Raw genomic sequence first — 27,573 nt, 5'->3', positions numbered from 1 at the left:
GGTACGCTGTCTATTTCAACGTCTATTACACTTCTCCTTGTGGGCACAGACAGAGAATTTGCTGCGGCAGTAGGCAATGCAGCACCAACTCTGAGGGCTGCATTTCTTAGTTTTCCGAAAGGGTGCGGCCAAACGCCACAGGGGACGAAAGGCAACATGGCTGTGGCGAACGAGAAGATGGACAACATGTTTGTGGTGAACGAGACAGGTGTTTGCGCAGCTATGGTGAGCGACTGTACCACGTGTTCCTAGCAGAGTTGTCGGCTCTGTTAGACTCGGCGGCGGGTGCAACATTGCAGGCATTTGCGTTAAAACGGCTCAGGTTGGTCGGCGTGCGAGGTGTTGAGGGCCATGAGTTGCAACAGTATCGGGCGACATGACCAATGCGGCGACAGGTGAAACAGATCGGCTGGTTGTCCACAGTTCTCCACTCAGTCGAGTTGCGATAATTCGGAGAGAAGCGTCGGGGTGGGAGCAAAAATAGTAGAAGGGCATTGGTTAGCTCTGGGATGGGCGACAGCACATACAGAATGTAGGCCAAAGTTTTCAAGTTCCTGTTGAACGATGGGTTGCACGAGGCGAACTGAAAAAGGGGTAATATCAGGGCTACATGAACAGAAAGCTGCGGGCGCCATCGTGTCCAGTTCACATCGAACGATTCGCACCACGTCCTCTGATGGCGACGCATGCTGCTGTGCGGGCTGATCTTCACACTTCGACGTTGCGGCAGTATTGGGAAGTCTGGTGAATAGGTACAGGACGTGATGGCTTTTGGCCTGCTCGAATTGTCGGCACTCTTTGATGATAGCATCAGCTGTAGAGCAGCTTTTGCACATTAACAGATTATAGGCGTCATCAGCAATTCCCTTGAGCACATGCCCTACCTTCTCAGCGTCTGTCATGTCCTGATTGGCTTTACGAAAAAGCGCCAGAACGTGCTGGATATACGAAACATGGGATTCTGTGGAGAATTGGGAACGAGAGGCCAGTTCCTGCTTCGTGGCAATGTTACGGCCAGCTTGTTTGCCAAACAACTCCGTTAACTTCTCTTTGCATGTGTCCCAGCTGATCAGCTCCTCTTCATGGTTTTCGAACCACACCTTTGCCGTGCCTCTTAGGTAGAACAACAGGTTAGCTAGCATAACCATAGGGTCCCATCTGTTGATTCCACTCACGCGTTCGTACATGGCCACCCAGTCTTCAACGTCGGCGCCATCAGTCCCCCAGAAAGTTCCGGGATCCTTGGGTTGCACAACCACAACCGAAGGGGACAGTGATGTAGCGGGCGATGGTGACATTGGAGGCGGCAACGACGTTGATCCCACGTACTCACCGTCATTCATGGTGCAGACGATGTTGCGACGTCCACTGCAGAGCTCCGTTTCCAGCTGTGGTACTCCACACCTCCCAACAATATGTTACGGGGATGTTGCGAGTTTAGAAAGACTATATTTACAATATTTTTATGTAGGAAGACGCCAACGAAAAGCTATATGCAAGTATATTTACAAGGCAATATGCTGCACTTGGCCAAGAGGCAACAGCCCGCGCTAGCCTCTAATTGTCGTCATCATCTTCACCCGCTAGCCTCTTTGTCATCGCAAATACTATTCCGTAGCACTACCCCCGGCTGCAAAAGTGCCGTCCCGGAGCGACTAAACGCCGGACTTGGAAGCAGTGTAGTAGGCCTTGAGCCTACTGACGTGCACAACATCACTAGATGCCAGAGTAGAGGACGAGGTTGAATGCAAAGGAGCAATTTCGTATGTCACAGGCGTCACCTGGCGCAGCATGCAGTAGGGCCCTGTTTATCGCGAAAGGAGCTTCTCTGAAAGTCCGACGTGACGAGAGAGCGAGCACAGGAGCACGAGCGCACCAGGTGAAAATTGTACGTCACATTGGCGGGTGTTGTACTGATGCTGCTGAGTGGTTTGCGAGGCCGTCAGTCGAGCACGGGCAAGCTGGCGTGCATGTCGGTGAGGGCGATGGCGACGCGTGCATACTCGCTTGTTGAGATCGCAGCAGGAGGAAGTGCCGTGTCTAGGGGCAAGGTCGGTTTGCGACCGTACGATAGACAAAATGGAGAAAATCCGGCGGTGTTGTGCCGGGAAGAATTGTACGCAAATGTGACGTAAGGAAGGACAATGTCCCAGTCGTGGTGGTCCTTGGAAACGTACTTGGACAGCATATCGATAAGAGTACGGTTTAACCGCTCTGTCAGGTCATTGGTTTGAGGATGGTATGAGGTAGTCAGCTTGTGTTGAATGGAGCACGCACAATGTCAGCGATAACTCTCTAAAAGAAGTTACGACCACGGTCAGTAAGCAGCTGTCGCGGGGTGCCATGAAGTAAGATAATGTCACGCAAGAGAAAGTCCGCGACGTCAGTGGCGCAACTGGTAGGGAGATCCCGCGTGATAGCGTATTGGGTGGCGTAATCAGTTTCGATTGCTACCCATTTGTTCCCAGAGGATGACGTGGCAAAGGGACCAAGGAGGTCTCATCCAACACGAAAGAACGGTTCCGCAGGGACGGTGATCGGCTGGAGATGGCTGGCAGGTAGCACCTGAGGTGTTTTCCGACACTGGCAGGGATCAACATAGCGGCGGACGGAGCGAGCGAGACCAGGCCAATAGAAGCGGCGGCGGACGCGGTCGTACGTGCGGCTTACACCAAGATGTCCTGCAGTGGGCGCGTCATGCATCTCAAAGAGCACAGTCTGTCGTAGATGTTTTGGCACGACAAGAACAAGATCAGAGCCATCAGGGAGGAAGTTCCCTTGGTACAGAATGCCGCCCTGGAAGACATATCAGCGAACGAATGCGTCGGTAGGTGTAGAGCGCAGACGCTCGATGAGTACTCGCAGCGATAGGTCTCGGTACTGCTCATCGGTGATGTTAGCGAAGGCAGACACAGAGAAAATGCCGTTGGTGATACTACTGTCGCCGTCGTCAGGATTGTGTACCGGGTAGCGAGACAGGCAGTCAGCGTCCTTGTGTAGTCGGCCAGATTTGTAAGTGACAGAGTATGAATATTCTTGGAGGCGTAAGGCCCAGCGACCAAGTCTTCCTGTCGGGTCTTTCAATGAGCATAACCAGCAAAGCGCGTGATGGTCTGTGATAACAGAAAAGGGTCGGCCATATAAGTATGGGCGGAACTTCGCAACCGCCCAAACTAAGGCCAGACACTCACGCTCAGTGATGGAATAGTTGCGCTCCGCGGGCGAGAGGAGCCTGCTGGCGTAAGCGATAACACGGTCGTGGCCACGCTGGCGTTGTGCCAGTACTGCGCCAATTTCGTGACCGCTGGCATCAGTACGGACTTCGGTAGGCGCAGAAGGATCGAAATGGGCCAGAACGAGAGGCGTTGTGAGAAGGTCGATTAGAAGCGAGAATGCAGAGGCCTCGTTATCGCCCCACTGGAAAGGGGCGTCTTTTTTCAAAAGCTCGGTTAGTGGTCGTGCTATGGCCGCGACATTTTCCACGGAACGGCGGAAGTACGAGCAAAGGCCGATGAAGCTGCGCACATCATTGACGTACTTTGGAACAGGGAAGTGCGTAACAGCATGGATCTTGCCTGGGTCCGGTTGCACTCCGTTCGCGTCGACGAGATGTCCAAGGACGGTAATCTTGCGACGGCCGAATTGGCACTTCGATGCGTTGAGTTGCAGACCGGCTCGACGAAAAACGTCCAGCACTGCTGAGAGACGCTCGAGGTGCGTAGCGAATGTTGGGGAGAATACTATAACCTCGTCCAAGTAGCACAGGTACATGGACCATTTGAAACCGTGAAGAAGGGAGTCCATCATGCGTTCAAAAGTGGCAGGGGCGTTACATAGACTGAACGGCATCACTTTGAATTGATAAAGACCGTCGGGTGTTACAAAAGCAGTCTTCTCGCGGTCGAGATCGTCCACGGCAATCTGCCAGTAGCCGGAGCGAAGGTCAATAGAGGAGAAATAGCGAGCACCGTGGAGGCAGTCAAGGGCGTCATCAATCCGAGGTAGGGGATACACGTCCTTTTTGGTAACCCTGTTAAGGTGCCAATAGTCCACGCAAAAGCGCCATGAGCCATCCTTCTTTTTGACCCGTACAACAGGTGACGCCGATGGACTATATGATGGTTCAATAATGTTCTTGGCAAGCATTTTGTGAACTTCTGCGTGAATAACTTGACGCTCAGCTGGTGACACTCGATACGGGCGGCGATGAATAGGAGGGGCATCGCCGGTATTAATGGGATGTTTGACAGCTGTAGTTTGGGCCAAAGGACGATCGTTAAAGTAAAAAATATCGTGGTAGGAAAACAGAACGCGGTAGAGTTCACGAGCGTGCTCGGACGGCAAGTCGGGCGCAATCATTTTCTGTAAGTCAGCGATGGTACAATTTGCCGACTGCGATGGTAGAGGAGCGTCGGATGAAGTGTCGTCTACTGCAATAGATGCTACTCAGTGATCCGCGAATGAGCAAAGCTGTGCCAGAGACATCCCGCGTGGCAGCACTTGTGTCGTCAAGCCAAAGTTGACCACTGGCAGGCAGACGCAATTCGCCGTAATAGATAAAACTGTATGAGGTACTGTGATCCCGTGTGTAAGGAGGACGTCTTGCATAGGAGCCGCGATGTAGTGACCTTCGGGGACTGGTGGGGATGACACGAAGTCAATGTAAGTCAGTGCCGAAGGTGGCAAGCGAACGAAGTCGACGGAACTGAGACGACTGGGCTGTGGTTCAGCGGTATCCAGAACACGCAGGTTGAGGCGGTGAGTATGGCGGAACAATCGATGAGAGCAGAATGTGCGGAGAGGAAGTCTAAGCCAAGGATGATGTCGGGGAGACAGTGGGCGATGACTGTGAATAGCACAATAGTGGAGCGATCGGCGAAGGAGACGCGGGCGGCACACATACCAATTACGGGGGCTGTTCCGCCATCGGTGACACGGACAACAGGAGTCATGGCGTGCATGATTATTTTCCTCAGCCGGTTACGTAGGTCAGCGCTCATTACCGACAAATGCGCCGCAGTGTCTATGAGAGCAGATACAGAAACAGCGTCGACTTGCACGTCAAGAAGGTTCAGATGAGTGGGCAACGTCAGTGAAGGATTTGGCTGCGTAGGGAGCAATGCAGCGTCACCTCGAGGCACTGCATCGCCTAGTTTTCCGGCTGGGAGCGGCGTCCGAAGGGAGTTAGCGACTAGGAGCGGCGGGGCTGGGGGGAGCGAGATTGTCGTCGTTGGGGCGAAGGCGAACGAGAATAGGGGCGGTTCGGCGCAGGAGAATCTGTGGCGGCATTATCGGAGCGAGCGGCATAGGGGCAAGAAGGGCCACTCGGGGGGTGAGAGTAGGCAGTATAAGTAGACCGGTTCGGGGAACTCCAGCAACTGCGACAGTGCCGAGAAATGCGCCCGATTCGATGGCAGTGAAAAAAAATGGGCTTGTCGTCAGCAGTGCGCCATTCAGACGGGTTGCGGAAACGTGGTGGGTACGATGCGGTACGGGGCGGAATCGAAGAAGCCAGGTGGGTATCAGGGCGATGGGCCGAGCAGATGGTGTGAAGACCCATGTTTGCGAACTCCTGGCGGACAACTGCCTGGATCAGGGAAACCGTGACTGCAGGTGCGTCGGAGGGGCTGGAGTCGAAGGCAGCCGGATAGGCGGCCTCGATCTCATGCTGGACGATTCTGGTAACATCGCCAGTGTCGTTGGGACGCGGAGCGTCGGCACAGGAAGATGTCGCTGGTGTGTTGGGCAGACGGGCAAACTGCTGGTCGATACGTCGGCTTTTAGCGAGTTCCAGGCAGCGGCACTCTTTTATAACTGCATCTACTGTCGCCACGTTGTTGAAAACAAGCAAGTTGAAGGCGTCATCGGCAATACCTTTGTGGATGTGGGAAACCTTATCTGACTCAGTCATGTGTGTGTGTCAACTTTGCGGCACAGAGCCAAGACGTCCTGAATGCACATGACGTGGGGCTCTGTTGACGTCTGCACACGGCCGGAAAGCGCCTTCTGCGTGGCAAGTTGGTGACCGTAGGGGTTGCCGAACAAGTCTCGGAGCTTTTGCTTAAGCGAATCCCAACTGGTGAGCTCATCTTCATGCGTCCGAAACCAAACTCGAGGTGTGCCACCGAGGTAAAAGACTACGTCGGCGAGCATGATAGTAGGATCCCACTGGTTATTGCGGCTGACGTGTTCGTACAGGCTCATCCAGTCCTCGATGTCTTCCCCATCTTGGCCCGAGAATACGCCAGGATCACGGGGAGCGGGGAGAGTGATGTAGGTCGTCAAAATGGCAGCAGGTGTCGGAGCCGGCGGAGTCAAGTTGTAGTCACTGGGAGCCATGAAGGAAGACTCGACGTACCGTCCACTGCGAAGCTCCGTGACGAGGTACAGGGAACGTGCACCTCCACCTGGTATGTTATGTAGGAAGACGCCAACGAAAAGCTATATACAAGTATATTTACAAGGCAATACATGTATGCTGCACTTTGCCAAGAGGCAACAGCTCGCGCTAGCCTCTTATCATCGTCGTTGTCTTCACCCTGCTCGCCTCTTTGTCATCGCAAATATTGTTCCGTAGCAATATATATACAGGCTGAGTCAGAGTAGTTAAGATGGCTGACCACCAACAACACGCAGCAGCCAGCGTCTCTGATCTTCTTCTTCCTCTCTCTTTTTTCCTCTTTCCGTAACAATATGAATTAGGAAACAATAAGGGGCCTAAAACTGATCTTTGAGGCTCACCGAATATGACTTGTCGGCTTCTGGAAACTAAGTGGTCTATTTTAACTGAGGGAATTTGGTTCGTGGCAAATTGTTTGATCCATTGCGTTGTGCTGCATCAAGCTGGAGGTTACCTATATATTTGTAGGTGATTGTGAGACATGCGATCGAAGGCTTTCGAAAGGTCAGTAAAAATTGCATCAATGGAAATAGACCTATGAAGTGCATGGTGATGATGATGATATGTGGTGTTTAATGGCGCAAGGGCCAGGTGTGGCCAAAGAGCGCCATAAAAAGTGGAAGGTGGATATCCATGATGGGCTCGAACAGTTGGGTCTGGCATGATTGGTGACGTTGAAAGCAGTGTTGATTTTCAAGAACCAAGTTATCTTGATTCATGTGGGTCATTATGTGTGTGTGTATTATGTGCTCTAACAGTTTACAACATATAGACGTGAGCGAGATGGGCCTGTAATTATCAGAATTATTGCAATCACCTGATTTAATTATATGAATTACAATGGCAGACTTCCAATCATCTGGCACACATGCAGTATCTAAGGACTCCTGAAAAATATAATGATAGGGTAAAGGCAGATTTAGGGCAAGTTAACCCTTTAACTGGCAAGGTAAGAAAGACTTGGCCGAGAATATTTTTATTACTCTATTTCTTCTTTATATTGCTCAAATACACACCACATGAAATATTGAAGAGTTCCTCTAAGAACTGAGCGAGATACAGGTCAAAAATATTGTTGACCAGCTAATTGAAGGTAAATGTACGGTCAAAAACTGGTGTTTGGTACTCACTTTGGCTAGGCCAATGCGTGTTTTTTAGGTACGCCTCTATGGGGATAAAAAATAACAGCTTGTTTAAACAAAGGGAAAAAAATTGCGTTGTCGAGGACACGACCATCACGTGCACTATGAAGAGAATGACGAAGTCTTCCAGTTTTGTCATCAAAACATCTGCTGCTGCTCATGATTGACAGTTTTGTGAATGCCACTGTTCAGCGGGCACATAAACAGATGTAAATTGAAAGGCACAGATTATTATTTAGATTTGTCTCGTTTTTGCAGATGTTTTTGTTAGGTCAACAATATTGTTAAGCTGCCAGTTAAAGGGTTAACATTAAAAGTTTGGCACTGATACCATCATGGCCAAGACTAGTCTTCAAGGGCAACCTTTCGGTGGTGCGCTCGACATCATTTTGAAAAGTAACAATAGACATCAGAGTAATAGCTTGTGAGTCATTGTCAAGTGGAAGCTTGCATGTGAATACATGTACCTCAGAGAAGTAGTAGCTAAACTGTTCTGCGCACTCATATATTGGTATTGCACTACCATCATCATTGTTGTCAGGCCCAGTGAAGCTTGATGATCCTTCTAATTAATTGTGCACCAGTACTTTTGTGGGTCAGTCTTTAACAAGGCAGGAAGTGTATAGTTGAAATACTTGTCTTTAGCTTCGCTAACAGCAGTTTTGGCAATTTTAGAGGCCTCTTTGTACTTACCCCACTCTGCTGGGGAATCAAGTTTTAGAGGCTTTCTTGCAGGCTCTCTGCTTGAGCTGCTTCTTTACGTCATGGGTAAACCATGGGTCATTAATTCTTGAAGAGACTGTCAATTTAGGTATGTACGAAGCTTCTATTGCTTTACGCTTGTCACAAAACATTGTCCAATTTTCATTAGTTGTGTGATTACGAAAGCTATTAGGAAAGCCTGTTGCAAAAATAGACATCAGATGAGTTATGTTCACCATGCGTGGGTTCGAGAAATATCTGTGTTGAGTTGAGTAGGAGAATTGAGCAAAATAAATAAAGGTATTGTGATCGTTTATTTATGCTGTTGGCAGATGATGTAAACCAATCAATAGAGGGGAAGGTGAAGTCTCCGCACAGGATGATAATTGCGTTACGAAATGCGTCATATAGTATTTGATAAATGGACTCGTTAAAAATAAAGTTAATTTCGTCAGTGCAGGCAGGCAGATGATAATATGCAGTAAATACTACATCATTCACTTTAGCTGACTTTCTATTCTTTCCTTATCACAATCATCACTCCTCTGCGTCGTGAGTCAACTTGGTCTTTGCGAAAAGTGACAAATGTTCACTATTTGTAATTTTGCTGGAAAGCCGTCTCTCTGTATCTATGATGATATACGATGAGCATATATGGACAATTGTTTTTAAGGCATCAGATTTCGGGAATATGCTTCAAAACTTCGCCATAAGCAAAGAAATTGTGCTTTGCTTTGCAGATTTCTGTCACCCATCTGTCGACCACAACAGATCGACCACAACAGCTTTCAGGACGCACGAATAATCTGACATTGTTAGCGCATTGTGGTGCTACAAAAATTGCGATAGCAAGGCGGTGATCAAGGTGGCTGTCTACAATAGGAGCATACGTGACACTATTTTCAAAGTAATTTTTCCGAATGTACCTATTGGGAGCAGACATATTGCAATGCACTGTTTGCTTTTGCTGTTCTTCTTCGACTTGTTTGTTTTAAGTGGGGTAGTTGCCAGTAGCAGTGCCCTGCCTGTTCTTTAGTTTGCCCTCAAAGTATATGCATACTTTATTTTATTTATTTATTTATTTATTACAGAACCCACAATGCCAGTGTGGCATTACAGTTGGGGGGGGGGGGGGAGGTTCAAATAGCATGTGCAACAAACAGTACAAGGCATTCCATAATAAATGCAAAATAATATACGGCACAACATACACATCCTGAGAATGCAATTTCAGTCACTAACAGAATATGTTATAACAATGAAGAAAAAGAAAGATACATCATTAGACAGCATTAATCCTGAGAGCACAACTTCAGTCACCAAAAGAACATGTTATAACAAGAAAGAAAAAAATGCATCGTTAGACAGAATTGTTACAGAGTCCTGCGGTAACCTGTTCCAGTTCGAAATCGTCCTAGGGAAAAAAGGCATTCTTAGCATTTCGGTTTTGCATTTTATTTCTCTTACCTTATTCACATGATCTAGACGTAAAGATACATAATCGGGCTTAAATATGTACTTATCACATTCAATACCAGTCCTAGAAAGAACTTTAACCTGAGTGATTTTTTTCTTTCCTCTAATAGTTCCCAGCCAAGATTCTCTTATGCACGTAATACGCCGGAATGCCTAGAGTAATTACGGAGCACAAAACGAGCTGCTAAATTTTGCGCTCTTTCTAACTTTTGTACATCAACCTTTAGCCAAGGGTCCCATACAGTGCAAGCATAATCGAGGACAGATCTAACATTCGTAATATATAGGAGTTGCTTAGTTTCCGAAGGAAAATTGTAGCTTCGACGGGGCGGCCGGACGGAGGATCTACGGCATGAGGTCTAAGTGGCCGGGGCACGCAGCGCCGCAAGAAAGAGCTGGAGTGCTACTGTCGGGGACCAGACAAAGAATGGATTTTTATTTCTGCGAGGGGAAACAGGAGGCAACTTACAGCGTTTGGCGCTGAGTGGCGCCCTGACGTAAACGACCCAAAACCGAAACCAGAAGCCAACACAGGATACCACAAAAATGTTTTGCATTTCGTCGCAAGAAACCTAGTACTCTACACGCCTTGGCTGAAACATATTCAATATGACGGTGCCATGACAGATTGGAGGTAAAAAAACCAAGATATTTGAACTCGGATACAGATGACAGCTGTTGAGTGCTCATTTTGTACTTAAATTGATGAGGAGTATGTTTTCTTGTAAAAGACAGGTGAACAGTTTTCTGCAAATTTATACGCATGCCCCACCTTTTGCACTAATCCGTAACCTTGTTAAGATCCTCTTGTAAGGCAAAACAATCATTTTCAATATGAATAACTCTATATAACATACAATCATCTACGAATAAACGTACAGGAGATGAAATATCAACACATGTGTCATTCATGTAAATAAAAAATAGGAGAGGGCCCAGGACGGATCCCTGTGGTACTCCTGATGTTATCTCGATGTCATCTGAGTGTTGGCTGTTTAAAACTACTTTCTGGTGCCTTGAGCTTAAATATTCCTTAATCTGAGCAATAAATGATGTGTTTAAATGATACCATGATAACTTCTCTACCAATAAATCGTGGGGAACAATATCAAAAGCTTTCTTAAAATTGAGAAATACCGAATATATAGAGCAGCCGTTATCTAATGCACTTGCTATATCATGTGTTCTGTTAGCTAGGTAATGCAGGAAAAACCCATACAAAATCCGTGTTGCCGAGGACTTAGCAGTCAGTATCCGTTTAAGTGGTTTATAATGCTAGTAAAAAGGATATGTACAAACACTTTGTAAACAATACATGTCAAAGAAATGGGTCTATGATTGAATACACTGTTACGGGGTCCCAACTTGTGCACAGGGTCAACATTTGCAGTTTTCCAATCATCAGGTAAGGCACTTTCTTGTAATGCCTTATCAAAAATAACGCGAAGATATTTTGAGACTGAGTTGAGCACACGATGATAGTAATGCAACAGGTAAGCCATCAGGACCGCAAGCCTTACCAACATCCAGCTGCTTTAGTATCACTTCAATTCCTCTCTGATCAATTATAACGTCTTCCATGGGTTCACCACCCATTTTGCCAAAATTCGTATTGATTTTGCTGCTGTTTCCACGTGCAGAGAACACCAAAGCAAAGAATGAGTTGAATCATCTTGGTTTGCCCAGATTTTTGTGAACAAGGGTACCAGCATCGTCTAAGGGGGGAATCGATAACTCATCCTTTCTATTCATTTTGATAAGCTTCCAGAATACTTTAGGCTGGTTTTTAATTCATGAGGGGAAAGAGCCGAAAAATTTTTCCTTAGCCTGTTTCACTGCAGTTTTCATTTCTTTTGTAAGTTGATGCAATTTAACTTTTCTTGTGGCCGACCGGTTCATTTTGTAGCTAGCGTAAGCATACTGCCTTCGTTTGGCGATTTTGTGTACTTCCTTAGTATACCATGGCTTACTCTTGCCACGCCGTGACGACATCAACCACGATGGAATGTATCGTTCCCGCAATTCAAAGATTTTGCTTTTAAATATGCGCCACAGTTCATGCACGTCATTAGATTCTGATAAGGTTTCAAAAACATCATAATATGCGTCTAGTGCACGACATATGTCAAGTGTACGAGCTTTTTTGTAAGCATATATGCATTGCTGGCCGCAATTAACAATTTTAGCGTATGTGAGGTTCATGTTACAAACAACAGCATTATGATCCCCTATTCGAGGTACTATCGTTGTAGAGTGCACTACCGTGGCAAGGTTAGTGAACAGCAAATCTAATATATTATTTCCTCGAGTGGGTTCTAGCACCAGTTGAGATAATGCGAAAGAGTGGCATATCCTTATCATTTCTTTACTTGACACATTTCCTAATTTACCTGTAATGCTTGGTCGGCACCAATAAATTTCAGGTAAGTTAAAGTCACCTCCTACGAATAAGATATTGGCGTCTATTGTCTCCATGGTATCAGACAGGTCACTCAGCACTTTAACCGGGCTTCCAGGTGGGCGATAAAACGAACACATTGCAAGAGATTTCCCATTCTGCAACCTAAGTTGAACCCATATTGACTCATTTTGGCCAACATCAACTTCAAGCTTCCGGTAGTCGACTGTCTCATGAATTAAAATAAAAAACGCCTCCTCCATGACGACCGCGATCCTTCCTATAACCGACTCATGCATGTACATTAGAGAGCTAGTGTGCCTATTGCCACCCAGCTTTGTTGTATTTTATTTTTCTCTCTTTTTGTGCTGCACTTATGGTAACCTTCCAGCTGTTCAAATTGGCTGCAGCCACAATGTTGGGAGAGGAGGTCCTCAGCTGGGGCATGGTCACACCACCACACCCATCCCTTTACTAGCTGCTGGGAATGGGTCCAAGCAATGTCTACATACATTCTGTAATGCAACAAAGAACAATAAAGATTCAACTCAAATTCAATTCAGTCACACCTGAGGCCAATCACTGGAGGTTGGCATGTGCCTCTCAGGGTGGTTCTGTGACACATATCATCATTAGCCTGGTTACGCCCACTGCAGGGCAAAGGCCTTTCCCATACTTCTCCAACAACCCCGGTCATGTACTAATTATGGCCATGTCGTCCCTGCAAACTTCTTAATCTCATCCGTCCACCTAACTTTCTGCCGCCCCCTGCTACGCTTCCCATCCCTTGGAATCCAGTCCGTAACCCTTAATGACCATCGGTTATCTTCCCTCCTCATTACATGTCCTGCCCATGCCCATTTCTTTTTCTTGATTTCAACTAAGATGTCATTAACTCGCGTTTGTTCCCTCACCCATTCTGCTCTTTTCTTATCCCTTAACTTTACACCCATCATTCTTCTTTCCATAGCTCGTTGCGTCGTCTTCAATTTGAGTAGAACCCTTTTCGTAAGCCTCCAGGTTTCCGGCCCGTAGGTGAGTACTGGTAAGACACAGCTATTATACACTTTTCTCTTGAGGGATAATGGCAACCTGCTGTTCATGATCTGAGAATGCCTGCCAAACGCACCCCAGCCCATTCTTATTCTTCTGATTATTTCCGTCTCATGATCCGTATCTGCCGTCACTACCTGCCCTAAGTAGATGTATCGCCTTACCACTTCCAGTGCCTCGCTACCTATTGTAAATTGCTGTTCTCTTCCGAGACTGTTAAACATTACTTTAGTTTTCTGCAGATTAATTTTTAGACCTACTCTTCTGCTTTGCCTCTTTAGGTCAGTGAGTATGCATTGCAATTGGTCCCCTGAGTTACTAAGCAAGGCAATATCATCAGCGAATCGCAAGTTACTAAGGTATTCTCCATTAACTTTTATCCCCAATTCTTCCCAATCCAGGTCTCTGAATACCTCCTGTAAACATGCTGTGAATAGCATTGGAGAGATCGTATCTCCCTGTCTGACGCCTTTCTTTATTGGGATTTTGTTGCTTTCTTTATGGAGGACTACTGTGGCTGTGGAGCCGCTATAGATATCTTCCAGTATTTTTACATATGGCTCATCTACACCCTGATTCCGTAATGCCTCCATGACTGCTGAGGTTTCGACTGAATCAAACACTTTTTCGTAATCAATGAAAGCTATATATAAGGGTTGGTTATATTCTGCACATTTCTCCTTCATATATATGCTTGAGAGCAACTGTGGAGTAATGACTGAATTATGACTGCATTGGCAGGACGTGTTAATAGCTGTGCTTACTCATTTTGTGGTAATTCTTGCCAGATCCAAAAGGGTGTACACGTGTACACAAATTTGTATTAACAGGTAATTTGTGGCCGAAAAAAAAAAGAAGATTGTCCCAATAGCTGGTGTTGCGGGTGTGTTTACAGGCTAATGTGCCTGGTGCCAGCTGGGTAAGGTGTGTAAAGTGGGATAGGTAGCTCATCCACACTCCATGACCCACACGAAAGGGTGTCACAGCGAGTTTATTAGGTCGCTCCCAAGGTACAGAGAGCACTAGCACATAAGTGTAAGAGTGAGATGCAACGAAGGATTATGGCACTGGAGTGACAGTCCCAGTGCATGGGTGCATGGCTGACGCATGCATATGGCGCGTCTGGCGTGCCACTAGCTTGTTGCTAGATAACGCAAGAAAAAATGGGTCGCGAAGTATAAGTTTATTTATACGCTAAACTTTTTTGTTTTAGCGGGAAAGAATAAAAAGAAAATAAAGCGTTGTCTTTAAGTTCATTTCACATTCTTTTTCTTTTTCCCGATGCTCGCGTCAACTAACAGATGTGATTAACACTAGGAGTGACGCGTTTCCTTTTGCCAGTTTTCGCCGAGTGTCCCCTCCTGTTGGATTTCTTTCTCTGTGGCGATACACGGATGGCCCTGTCGAAACCAGAGGAGAAAGGGGCACGCACTGGGACTGCACTGGGTGCAGTCCCAGTACATGGCTGAGCAGGCTCCCAAGAAGCCTGCTCAGCCACACGTAACCATAGTGAGCCTCATGTGGTTATGGGAGCTAGTGAGCTATAGTGAGAGGGGCATAGTTAATAGCCAAGTGCGCTGAAGGTAAATCTTCTGGGCAAAACCATCTGCACTTCTCGAATTTTAAAGGAGGCTGAGGGGGCATATGGCACTGTTCATACATGTGGTACGCAGTGTAATGTGAGCCGTACGTGCGAGCTGCAGGTTGGACTGGGACCACAGGCCCAAATAAGTGTGCAAGTGTGCGTGAACTAGAGTGCCTCAAGAAAACAGCAAAAGGGAAAACTATGTATGTTCCGCTTGTTAGCCCTGTGCACTGCATGTACCAATTATGTTTAAAATTTGGCTGGCGTACTATTGAGAGCTCCATGCGTTAGCTATCGAATGTGTTTACTCATTAATTTCAAAGGGTAGCTCAGGCCACTTTAACATTTATCGTTCGTGGTAACAAGCTGATGAATTTTTTAAACATATTTTATTGTACTACTTTATGCACTGCTAGGCTAAACTAAGAATAGATGTAATGCCCCCTATGTTGTTTTTTCCCCAGCCCTCAGTGACGTCTTACTATTTCCGCCCTCAGATGCCTTCACTTTGTCACCTCTCACTGATAACCATCTAAGGCCATATTCTATTTGATCATTTTTCGTGAACTTTAAATTTTGTTTGATCTAACTGGTCACAGCTTCATGTTAATGCACTTGAAAAGTGTGCACTGTGAAAATAATGCTGTTGGGAGAGGAGAGTATGCCCAAACACATTTGTGCTAGGTGCTTCTGCTGGATTAACCACTAATACCAACTGAGGATTTAATACTTGGATGCTCTATGGTTTGGTTACAACATATCATTTTTTTCCAACAGGTGCCAGAGCAGTGGTCAAGGCTTCTCCATGAAAAAGAGCTGCACAAGAACAATCTCAAGAAAAAACTGGGACAGCTTTTCTACCTGCAAAACCTTGCAAAGGTATGATAGATCTATAGATATGGTAGACTATAGTGTCTTAGGTACAAAGCCATGGTTGTTGCAGGCTCATCTTAAGCGACACAACTTTGTGTTTTGTCTGCACCATCTTCTAAGACTGTGCTCTCTGTAGCTTTGGGCCTGCTTTTGTGGTGCATTTCCATGCTCGCTGAGAGGGAGAGAGGTTGTATAAAGGGCAAGGCGCCACTGCACTGCCTCACTTCACTTTTCACCTTTTTCTTTCTCTCTCTTTCTCTGGATGCTTATAGAACGTGATCCTGGGTGATGTGCATGTGAAGCAGCTGGCACCATCTTGTGGCGTGCTGTGTCAACTCAATTAACTCAACAAAAGTTGTTCACTTAGAACGTAGAATTAAATGCCATCGTAAGGAAGGAAGCGACAAGACATTTATATCAAATTTGGCGCTTCATTTAGACTTAAAATTGCAAGAATCGAGGGAGTGCTATTTCACTGTTAAGCTTGGTCGCATTGTGAAGGAAAATTCGACCAAATTTTGGCAATTTCTGTCTCACAAAAACTCTAACAAAGTAAATAACGAAGTAAATCCAATTTCTGTACCAGACTGTCTGCTTATGGATAAAAAAGTAGTTGACACATTCAACACATTTTTTTCAAAGTGCCGAAATACCTCACGTGCCGTAGTATCCAATGATAATGAAAATACTAACAGCATCGGCTGTTAATATTAATGGCATTGCTGAACTTTTGATGTTCTTTTGATGGCATTGCTGAACTTCTATTTTGCTCAGACACTCAAAGGTCGCCTGGGCTGGACAATATTCTAAATACGCTCCTAAAAAGATATTGTGACCAAATGGCTCGCCTATTAGTAATAATGTTTCAGAAGTACATTGGTTCTGCTTCACTACCTGATGATTGGCGTGCCACAAGAGTCGTCCTTGTTATTAAGGAGGGTTCTTCATTTCAAATCGATAATTATTGTCTTATATCCCTCATTTCTAGTTCCTGTAAAATGCTTGTGCATATATTAGCAAAATGCATTAACAACCTTTTAATGCAAGAAAACATTCTAACTGGCACGCAATATGGTTTTTGGCATAAACACTTGACAACAATTTAGTTAATTACAACAGTTAATGAATTCTCTAAGGTTCTTGACAGAGGTGGCCAGATCGATTTAATACTGCAGGCGAACCCGACTATTTCGAACCTGTTTACATCAAATTATTCTTTATATCTAACAATTTCTGAACACGATATAGTTACAATGACCATATATAGCAAAAAGTTATGCCTACATCAAACAAAAATAGCAGCGACTCCGATATATAGAACGTCAAGTGGCGGAAAAGTGCCCCCAGAACTTAGCTTTCCCTTGCAGTGGCAGGGAAGGCCGGTGGCACGGCTCCATCAAACCGCTCTCCTTACCGTGACCGCGCTGCGTCGAGCGAGCCGTTGACATCCCCCTGCAAAAAATGATCCTGGCCTACCCGCGGCGGTTGCTCAGACAGCTAATCGGAGACTCTTGTGCCCTCGTCGTGCAAGATGGCGCAAGTGCGAGTTGTCTCGCTGCTTTTTGAGTTCATTGTGGTTGTGCCTTGTGGGCCTTCTCCCGCAGTGCTGCCGTGATGAAGCGGCAGAATTTGCCTTTTGCCGTGAAGCTCGAAATCGTAAATCGGGTCAAACGCGGTGAGAAGTCAGATGCACTGCAGAGGGCAAGATTCCGAGGGGCACTCTCAGCACGATCTTGAAGAATAAGGGGGAGATTAGGGCTAAAGCGATTATGTTCAAACAGTGTTTTGAATGTAATCATGTTTTATTGAATGAAGGTTCACATAAAAAAAAAACACGACCCCGTGTTCGTGGCGTCCAACGCGTACGCACGGCCATGTACAAGTGGTTCATCCAAAATTGCTTCAGACGTGCCGGCTTCTGCGTGCCTGGTGATGACTGTAAATTCTGATGAGTGCGGCGAAGCCATTGCTAGTGTTGCCGAAGTTTGGAGCGAGCTGTCAGAATTTCCGGAAGCCGTTGATGAATCAACGGTCGACGAGTTTGTGAGTGCGGATGATGGTGTCGCGACCATGGGAGAGCCCGAAAACGAAGACTGCTAACATCATTCCAAGCACAAGTGAAAGTGGGCACAATGAGGAAAGCAACGACAGTCCTTTGCTCCCATCCTCCGAGGTGATTGGTGCACTCGCACTAGTCCGGTGTGTTGTGTCTTCAAGTACGCAGCAGCCTACTTGCAAGAACACATGTTTATTGCCACTTGCAATACAACGGAAAAGAACCACACGGCACTTACGTGGCCGTCTTATATAGCTATACAGTGCCACTAATCAGTGACATCACAGACACACACACACGCACAAGCACGTGCGCTCTATCTAAGATACACAATTCAAGACTTCAGTGACGTCAGAGTGCCACTACAGGTTCTATCTAAGAGGTGATGACACAACACTCCCTTCCCCCCCGAAGTGTTCTTAGTAGCGATCAGGCGGTCGTCTTTGCCTGGTGCTGCGTCGAAGCTCCTGTTGGGAAGATGGCGATGCGCCACCGCTGGACTCCCCGCCTGAAGACGATGGGGCCGGAGGGGTGGCTAGCTTGTCGGTAGTTACTGCCTTCTCATCTACTTGATCGGTGTCAGGTGTCTTTTGCGCACCTTCGTCGTTTACAGGGTGTGCACCTAGAGACCTGCGAGAGACAATGTCTTGGCTACATACTGGCGGTTCGGTGTTTGGAGACGGCGCCTGAACCGTCTCTCGCGCTCCACCACCGTTTACAGGGTGTGCAGCTTGAGACGTGCGAGACACAATGTCTTGGCTACATGCTGGCGTGTTTGGAGATGGTGCATGAACCAATTGCGGGAAGCAGTCCTGAAATGTTCGCGGTCGCAGATTATCAACATGAACGTACCGCTCTTCGTTCCCTATCCCGACCACATAAGTGCTTGAACTCACACGTTTCTTTACCTTGCCGCTCAACCACTCCCCTTCCCCGGGTCGTAGACCCTGTACAAGGACGCCTTCTCCTTCCTCAAAGTCCCTCCACGCACCTCGTCGCTGATTTGCCGACTGATTTGTTCGCTTAAGTTTTTCTTTCATCCTTTGCTCAATATCCGGATGGAGAAGGCTCAACCTTGTCCTAGGTTTCCACGATAAGAATAGCTGGGCTGGTGTGTCTTCAGTGACTCCTGTTGGCGTGTTCCTATAATTGAATAGGAACTGGTCGATCCGGTGCTGGAGAGACTTTATCTGCCCATTTCTTTGTTCGTCCATGACCTGTTTAAGAAGATTTTTTTTTAAAGTCTGTACACAACGTTCCGCGCTGCCATTTGATGCTGGGTGATAAGGAGGCGATTTAGTGTGCCGAATGCCATTCCGTCTCATGAATGTCTCGAAAAGTGCTGATGTAAACTGCGGGCCATTGTCTGTGACCACTTCTTCCGGTAACCCGTACGCGGCAAATACTGTGCGCAGCTTCTCTATTGTCTTTTCACTACTAGTTGACTTCATAACAAACACTTCAACCCACTTTGAATAGGAGTCAACTAGCACTAGAAACCAATGTTGGTCACGATGAGCAAAATCCAAGTGCACACGCTCCCACCGGCGCCTAGATACTCCCCATGACATTACAGGAACTTTGGGTGCCGCATTTTGGGTCAACTGGCATGTGACACATTCTTTCACTGTTTGTTCAACGTCTTGCGTAAGGCAGGGCCACCAGACGTGGCCTCTAGACAGCATTTTCATACGTGCCATTCCAGGATGGCCTTCATGCAACAACGATAGCACTTTTCCGCGAAGAGACATTGGCACTATCACTCTATTTCCCCACGTCACGCATTCTCTGTCAACAGAAAGCTCACTTCGTCGCACAAAATATGGCGCCAAAGCGTCATCAGACACTTTTGAAGGCCAGCCGACCTGCGTGTAAAACAACACCTTTGATAACAGCTTGTCTTTGCTTGTTTCCCCTCTAATGTCTTCTGCCGAGAGTGGGAGCTCGTCCAGCGTAGAAAAACCTATGTACACGTCACACCCGTCATCTGTGCACCCGCCAGCTGTATTCGGAAGCGGCAGGCGTGAAAGTGCGTCAGCATTGCCGATATCCCGCGATTTGCGATAAACCCATTTGTAGTCATAAGCAGCAATCTGTAAGGCCCAACGCTGCACGCGTGCCGCTGACATAGCAGGAATTGGCTTACCGTGTCCTAATAGCCCCACTAAGGGTTGATGGTCGGAGTAGATCCCAAATTTTCGCCCGAAAAGGTACTCGTGAAACTTCTTTAACCCGTACACGACAGCCAGGGCTTCTTTTTCGATATGGGCGTACGCCTGCTCCGTTTTAGTCAGAGTCTTAGACGCAAAAGCGATTGGTCTTTCTTCAGATCCTTCCTTGTGGAAAAGGACTGCGCCTAAACCATATGAAGACGCGTCGCAAACCAACCCTAGCTCCTTGGAAGGGTCATAGTAGGTGAGTACGGATGCACTGAGCAGCCAGCCCTTGGATTCGTTGAAGGTTTTTTCTGCGGAAGCCGTCCATTTCCACTTAACATTCTCAGCTAGCAAGTCATATAATGGTTTAAGCTGTGCTGACATGTTCGGCACGAATTTTCCATAGAAATTTAGCAAGCCTAAGTAGGCGCGTAGCTCGTTCTTATTTTTTGGCGTTGGTGCTTCCTTGATGGCGCGCACCTTGTCTTCTGAAGGACGGATTCCTCTGTCATCAATCACGTGACCCAAATAGGTCACCGCCTTCGCAAAAAACGTGCATTTCTCCTTCCGCAATTTCACACCCCGTTCCTTGAACCGTGTCAGCACAGCTTCGACCTTATTATAGCATTCTTCCATTGTTTCCCCTGCTATTAACACATCATCAAGATAACATGAAACTCTGTCTAAACCCTTTAACATGTCATCCATCACTGCTTGGAAAATAGATGGAGCACTTGTTATTCCGTACAGCATACGAGTGAATCGAAAAAGGCCTAGGTGGGTTTTCACAGTGACCAAAGGCTGCGAATCAGGGTGCAGTTGCAACTGTTGGTACGCTGTAGAAAGGTCAAGAACAGTAAAACATTTGCATCCGTGCAGCGTGACAAAAACATCTTCCAACGTTGGCAAAGGGTAATAATCGGTTCTCAGACAACGGTTTATGGTCACTTTGTAGTCTCCGCATATGCGAACTTTGTTGTTAGCCTTGGGTACGACTACTAGGGGCGTAGCCCAATCGCTTTGCTGTACAGGCACCAGCACTCCCGATTCAACTAGTGAATGCAATTCCTGTGCTACGGCGTCCCTGAGTGCAAATGGCACAGGTCGATGCTTACAGAAAACAGGTGCACTGCTGTCTTTTAGCACTAAGTTCACCGATGTGTCAGCTATCAGTCCGAGTGCCGGCTCAAACACTTCCGAAAATTTTTCGATGACAGCGGCTGATTTATCAAGACCGATATTACACACGCTCGTCCAATCCAGCTTCAAAGCCTCTGGCCAATTACGTCCCAACAACAAAGTGTCACACATTTGTGGTGTTTGGACTACAATTAAAGGCAAGGTCGCTGTTTGGCCATTGTGCTCTACGCGCACCATCAACTTGCCTGTAATTGCCAGCGGAACACCTCCGTACGTTTTTAGCCGTAAACTACAACTTTCTAGAGGTAAATCAGACCAATATTGCCGGTACATCTTTTCTGGTACGATAGACACAGATGCTCCTGTGTCAACTTGCATTTTGACATTCCTACCTGCCACCCTAACTTTCACAATGTAGCTACAGTCATTACTGTTACATGAAAAAATATGGCTCAGCAAAATATCGTCCTCACCACATATACTGTCCGAGTCACAGGAGCCTTCGAAACCAGTGCTCTCTTCAAGGGCGTGTACCGAACGTGGCGTCGTTCTGCAGACCCTTGCCAGGTGTCCCACCTTTTTGCAGGCCCGGCATCAATATTTGCGAAAGGGGCAGGTTGCGGCGGTATGCGTTGATCCGCAACGGAAACAGTCAGTTGATTCGGATGTGTTCTTGCTCGCTGCCCGTCTTGTCCATGCGGTGGCCTCGGGTTTTCTTTGTTGGGGTTGCTGGACCAAGTTCACCTCGCTGAGGTCTTTAGGATGAATCTTCCTTGTTTCGGTGCGAGCGAGTTCCCCGCTTTTGGCAAGGTCATAAGCAGCTTGGAACGTCAGGGTACTCTTCTTGAGGAGCTCAGCTTGTGCTGTTTCATTTCTCAGACCGGCCACGAACCGATCCCGCAAAGCGTCATCCAGGAATTGCCCGAACTCACAGGATGCAGCCAACCTTTTTAGTTCTAATGCAAACGTAGCAACTGGTTCGTTTTCTTGCTGCGACCTACGGTTGAACCGGAACCTTTCCGCTATCACCAAGGGCTTCAGTGAATAGTGCCCTTTGAGAGCCCTGACCAGTTCATCGTATGTTTTGGCTTCGGGCTTCACTGGGGCCAACAAATTCTTCAACGTGCGGTAGGTCTGTTTTCCAATGGCCGTCACAAAAGCAGATACCTTCAAGTCGTCGCTGACCTTGGTGGCACGGATGTAGTGTTCAAAGCGTTCCACATAAGATTCGAAGTCTTCGTCTCCCTCCTCCGTGAACGGCTCGAAGTGGCCGAAGGAAGCCATGCTGTGGAAGTCCGCCTAGACGCCTGCTGTTCCCAAACTGCTGGAGCCGCAACCAGCGCTTCAGCCGTGGCCTGGTTATCATCCGCTATGAGGTCCCACCCTCGTCGCTACTGTTGTGTCTTCAAGTACGCAGCAGCCTACTTGCAAGAACACATGTTTATTGCCACTTGCAATACAACGGAAAAGAACCACACGGCACTTACGTGGCCGTCTTATATAGCTATACAGTGCCACTAATCAGTGACATCACAGACACACACGCACGCACAAGCACGTGCGCTCTATCTAAGATACACAATTCAAGACTTCAGTGACGTCAGAGTGCCACTACAGGTTCTATCTAAGAGGTGATGACACAACACGGTGCTTCTGCACGAACGTGGAAGGTTGCAGCCTCAACTGCTCCGACTCCTTAGAGAATGTGGAGAAGTGCGTGCATCATGGGCAGTGAAATTACCCAAGCAGAAGAAAATACAGTACTGTTTCATGTTAAACTTAGCTAGTTTCATCAATAAAGTGATTTTATAAAGGATATGGGCTTTTATGACATCCAATTCTTTAGCAGGCTTATGTCGAATTACGCTCTATAACGAACTGATATGCGTTCTTTTGCGAGTTCGATATGGCTGCGTTTTACTGTATTCCATTTTTCCAAAGCATTTGACAGTATAGTACACTCAAAGTTAATAACAAAAATGAAAGGAGCCAGTTTGCCACGTCAAATAACAAATTGGGTTACCACTTAACTATCCAACCGCAAAGAGTATGTTGATGTCGACGGATACTGTTTACGGCTTTTAGATGTATGCTCTGGTGTTCTGCAGGGGTCTGTTCTAGGACCACGCCTATTTTATATGTACAGTGTAGATGTGGTGGAATTGTGTGTATTTTTTAATTATTCACTGATAATTGCATCATTTTTACACCTGTCAATGCTGTCGGTGACCAAATTGCTCTATATAACACTTTGAATAACCCGCCTGATTGCTGCGATAAATGAGAAATGATAATTAACTACACAAGAAGTGAGCCAATGTGTATTGCCAATAAGATCAACAAACTTTGTTTTGTCTGCCACATAAATAACAACCCTGTTGAAGACATACAGAGATGCAAATATTTAGGTCTGACATTAACGTCCAATCTTAACTGGACGGGCCCATACAGAGCCCGAAAAGAATTAGGCCAATGGTAGCTGCGCTTTAGCCCATGGGACTTGAATGCACTGTTCTGGCCAATAAGCGTGTCACATTTCAACGCGGGGAAATGCTGACCACACCTTGATCATGCTACCGACACCATTTTGCAAGGTGGCAAACGAGAGAGGAAGAATTCATGTACAAAACAACATCAAGATGGCGGCAACCGGCCATGTGTGCCGGGAATGGCACGTACGCAATTTTCAGTTTTATTTTGGTGTTTCTGCAAGATTTGGAAGCCACAGTGGCCTCAGAAATGTTTTTTTAGTACTTTGCAGTCGAATTAGGTGCTGATAATTACAGATTAGGTAGTTTACGAGATATACAATCCGAAAATAAGGTTTTTCAAAAATCATATCTTTTGTGATGTTTTGGTTTTCAAGGGCCACGTCCCCCCTTAAACCATAATTTAGATGGCTCTTCTCCTTCACTAAGGTTGATGACTTATAAAACACTTATTAGACCATCTTTGGAATATGGCAGTGCTGTTTCAGTCCCTCCTACTTGGGGAAATGCAGAAAAACTAGAAAAAATACAAAGGTTAGCTGTCCTTTACGTCTAAAATGGTTCAAATGACTTGACTCATTCTCGGTCAAGCTACAGTTGGCCGATCTAGAACTGCTTCGATCTAGATGGCAGGACGACTTTGCCTTGCCATCTGCTAGCTGCCTGGTTAGCTCAGATGGTAGAGCAACTGCCCTGGAAAGGCGGTGGTCCCGGGTTCGAGTCCCGGACCAGGACGAATTTTTCTTTAACTGCAAGGCTTTTCTTTCGAGGAAACCATATGGGTTTCCTTTGTAGCAGTTTCTACGATTGGGTGGATGTCTCATTTTCCCTTCATTAATTACTTCCCTCCACCTTGCGGGTTTCCGCAGAAATGTTACGTCAAATGCTAACGGCCTCGGAAGGTCTGTAGTAGATCATGACGTACGTTATGGCGTGAGGCTTCATATCGTTTTTATAGCAAGCTTTAGTTTAGCGATGCAAGCAGAAAGTATTGTTTTCTCATTGAACACGTTGAGTTGTCAGTTTATTAGCTCACAAGAAATTTAGGAGCAACAGCAAACAGCACTCATTCCAGCTTTGCAGCGTTCGACCTGCGCACAGCGCCGCTAGTTTGCTTTCCACTGTGCAGACACCTAAATTCTAAAACTGGTTCATTTCATTTCTGAGTCATGCATATACATGAATACAAGTGTCTGTCAGAAAGAAAACCTACGCTAAATTTTGAAAACCTGTTGGAAGAAACTCTACCTGGTCCGATAGGTTGTCATTCACTTCTCGCGTTTGACTAGGGTTCAAGAATTTCTACAGGTGGTGGGTGTCTGCTGTGTTCGCAAGCCCAAGCGAACACAGCACTGCACTGCTTGCTGCAAGCATGAAGAAGCACCAGTCATCAGACGCAGATGACCTTATCACTGCGATTCTTATAAGAGGACTTATAACTTGCAATTCGCTGATGATATTGCCTTGCTTAGTAACTCAGGGGACCAATTGCAATGCATGCTCACTGACCTGGAGAGGCAAAGCAGAAGGGTGGGTCCAAAAATGAATCTGCAGAAAACTAAAGTCATGTTTAACAGTCTTGGAAGAAAACAGCAGTTTATGATAGGTAGCGAGGCACTGGATGTGGTAAGGGAATACATCTACTTAGGGCAGGTAGTGACCGCGGATTCGGATCATAAGACTGAAATCATCACACATACCAGCTAACCTTAAAAAAAAATTTTTTTGGCCCCGACTCATTAACAGAACTCTCATTTGCTTTTATCCCAGGGCACAATGGCCACATAACGTTACAGTTTTTTTACTCAGTGCAGCATATCTGTATTTAGCTTCTGAAACTAAGACAGATGTTACCGCCTATATATTGTGAGATGCTTTATGTGATATACTACAACACGAGTGGCAGTACGGAGTTACCTATGAAGGTCGAAAACCATTGAGTATCCTACTTGTACCAGTGGAGAAATGTCACAAACAAGTGCTTGCACATTTTGAAGTCCCGCTATGCACAAACACCTCCCATTTTTAAACCTCAGGCACGCATGAAAGCCTTTTCATCCTTTAAAAAAAGTCTGATGTGGCTCACTGGGCAGGCCAGACGTTGGCATGCACAGCGCAATGATTTCCGTGGTTTCATTGCTAATAACCTTGAGACCGATCAAAATAAGGTAATCGGCAGCAAGGGCCCTTTCGGCTTTGACGAAACACCTCGACTCAACACCACAAATGAGAAATGTATGAGCGTAGCACCAAGTGAAAGAGCCACCATGAACCTGGATGTCGTAGCCGTGTTTGCTTATTTTGACAGTCTTGCCAGCACAAGTAACAGATTCTGGGGTTGCCTATAGACTTACTACCTTGTTATTGGATTAAAAAAATGTTATTAAAATTAGATGATTAGGAGAGTAACTACACCTCTCGGAAAATTGCTGATGGCCAAAAGGAGTTATCTAAAAAATGTGGGAAAAAGCAGTCATCGTGCGAAAAAAGCATTTTATTCCCCTGAGTCAAGCAAATTTGGTAGGAAAGCAAGCGTTTATGGCAGGAAAGCAAGCCATAAAAGATGCTCTTTTAAATGAAACCAATATGGTGTGGCTCTGGTAAGCGATTTTGGAATGGTGATCTTAAAACTTTTTGTGCGCAAACAAACAGGGACAAAGAATAGGGGCAACACAAGGACGAGCGCTCGTTCTTGTGTTGCCCCTATTCTTTGTCCCTGTTTGTTTGCACACAAAAAGTTTTAAGATGAATCTGTTCCAACTAGGCCGACTCGCTGTTATGGAATGGTGAATGGCCAAACGAGTCATTTTCAGCACTTTCATGGGCAAAACTGAACATATCTTACGATAAAAGCAGTGTTTTCTTCATCAGCTATGCATCATTTTAAACTACTTTTCCTTTTTTTGTTTTCTTCAGCAGGTGTGACTTGATATGTAGATTAGAAATATTATAGTAATGAAACATTGATTTTTTAGTAATATTTTTGTCTCCCGCATGTCCCTCCTTAAAACAGGTAATGCTATAAGTGGATTCGACTGTAGTTCTCTCTGTCTAATTAAAATCATTGGATGTTGGTCCTCCCTGCCTTTTTTCTTTTTTGTGCAACCCGATTATAACAATTATTTGTTGTAACAATGGGATTCTCTTGGCACTTGAATATTGTTATAAGTGGGTTCAACTGTAGTACTAAATGCAGTTTGCATTAACCCCTTATGATGAAGTTCTTTCAAAGAATTTATCACTGCTAAGGCACAGCCTCAGTCCATGAAGCGATGAAGTCATTTATTACCCGACAACAAGCCATTCATTTAACAAAATACAGCACAGAAAACAAAATGCTACAAAGTAATCAAACACACAAAAAGAAGTCTACAAGGAAAAAAGTCAGAAGGGGTCTGTATCGTGCGGTGCCGCAGGCAAGACATGACCAGAGGCTCCAAGCAAGGGGACCGGAAGGCGTCCTGTTTATTCAACAGCCGTGTATATATATGCTAAGTGGCGGAGGGTGTGTTCCCTCACCACCATGTGTCATGGGCGGTACGGATATCCGTCACGTCACACGTGCCATAGATGCGAAGCCAGCGCTGCGCCAGATACGATACATCCCCTTTTCTTTCAAAGGAGGAAAAAAGAAACACAGGAAAGAACATTAGTAGAAACGAACATTGAGAACGCGATTTAGGGAACTTGCACAAAGCTTCGATTATAAGTAAGCCTCTGTGGGGGCCTTCGCTCTCGGGTTGACCTTCTGAACGCAGGTTCTTGGTTCTGCTGCAAGCATGCAGGAGCGTTCGATGAGGCGGGAATGTGCCCAGTTGTGGCCGGTGACTCGGCGGCACTGTTGCTGCTGTATGGTGAAGGTCTTCCGTCAGCCCCTTGGCGGAGGTCATCCTCGGAGTCACAAAGGCCTCTTTGTCGAAAAGCTTCTCTTGTAGGCAGCAGATGTCGCCGATTGCGCCGCAGGAATGTGCCGTCTTCAGTGATTATGTTATACGACCGGGGATATGTCGCAGCTTGAACCACTTGACCTTTGGTGGCCCACTCCCCTTCTTTGATGCGTACCGTGTCTCGGGGGTTGAGTGGTGGTAGTCGTCGGCTGCAAC

The 27,573-nt window shown here is 46.3% G+C and overlaps 2 protein-coding genes and 1 non-coding gene across 7 annotated transcripts in view; 2 read left to right on the top strand and 1 right to left on the bottom strand.

Annotated features, from left to right (window-relative positions):
* The window catches only part of LOC126521592 (E3 ubiquitin-protein ligase SHPRH), a 314,627-nt gene that overhangs the window by 210,245 nt on the left and 76,809 nt on the right, over positions 1-27,573 (top strand). For all 5 annotated transcript variants that reach the window (XR_008610294.1, XM_055065743.2, XM_050170285.2 and 2 more), the window contains one exon: positions 15,534-15,635. Coding sequence is in view for 4 of the 5 variants with exons in the window: in XM_055065743.2 (XP_054921718.1) it covers positions 15,534-15,635 (102 nt within the window). In the remaining variant the exon portion in view is untranslated. The remainder of the gene's footprint in view (positions 1-15,533; positions 15,636-27,573) is intronic.
* LOC126521599 (uncharacterized) lies at positions 21,532-22,286 on the bottom strand. The gene has a single exon (XM_050170296.2). It carries the CDS (start codon positions 22,263-22,265, stop codon positions 21,576-21,578), a length of 690 nt encoding a protein of 229 aa, XP_050026253.1. The 5' UTR covers positions 22,266-22,286; the 3' UTR covers positions 21,532-21,575.
* On the top strand, positions 24,132-24,206 carry TRNAS-GGA (transfer RNA serine (anticodon GGA)). The gene has a single exon. It is a non-coding gene; the product is annotated as a tRNA-Ser (tRNA).

The sequence above is a fragment of the Dermacentor andersoni genome, chromosome 6 (genome assembly GCF_023375885.2).
Source record: "Dermacentor andersoni chromosome 6, qqDerAnde1_hic_scaffold, whole genome shotgun sequence".
NCBI classification, from domain to species: Eukaryota; Metazoa; Arthropoda; class Arachnida; order Ixodida; family Ixodidae; genus Dermacentor; species Dermacentor andersoni.
This window is presented reverse-complemented; position numbering and strand designations above follow the sequence as displayed.

Bases quoted from the DNA above. Each gene is read 5' to 3' on its own strand.
- LOC126521599 (XM_050170296.2), bottom strand. From the start codon at position 22,265: ATGGCTTCCTTCGGCCACTTCGAGCCGTTCACGGAGGAGGGAGACGAA.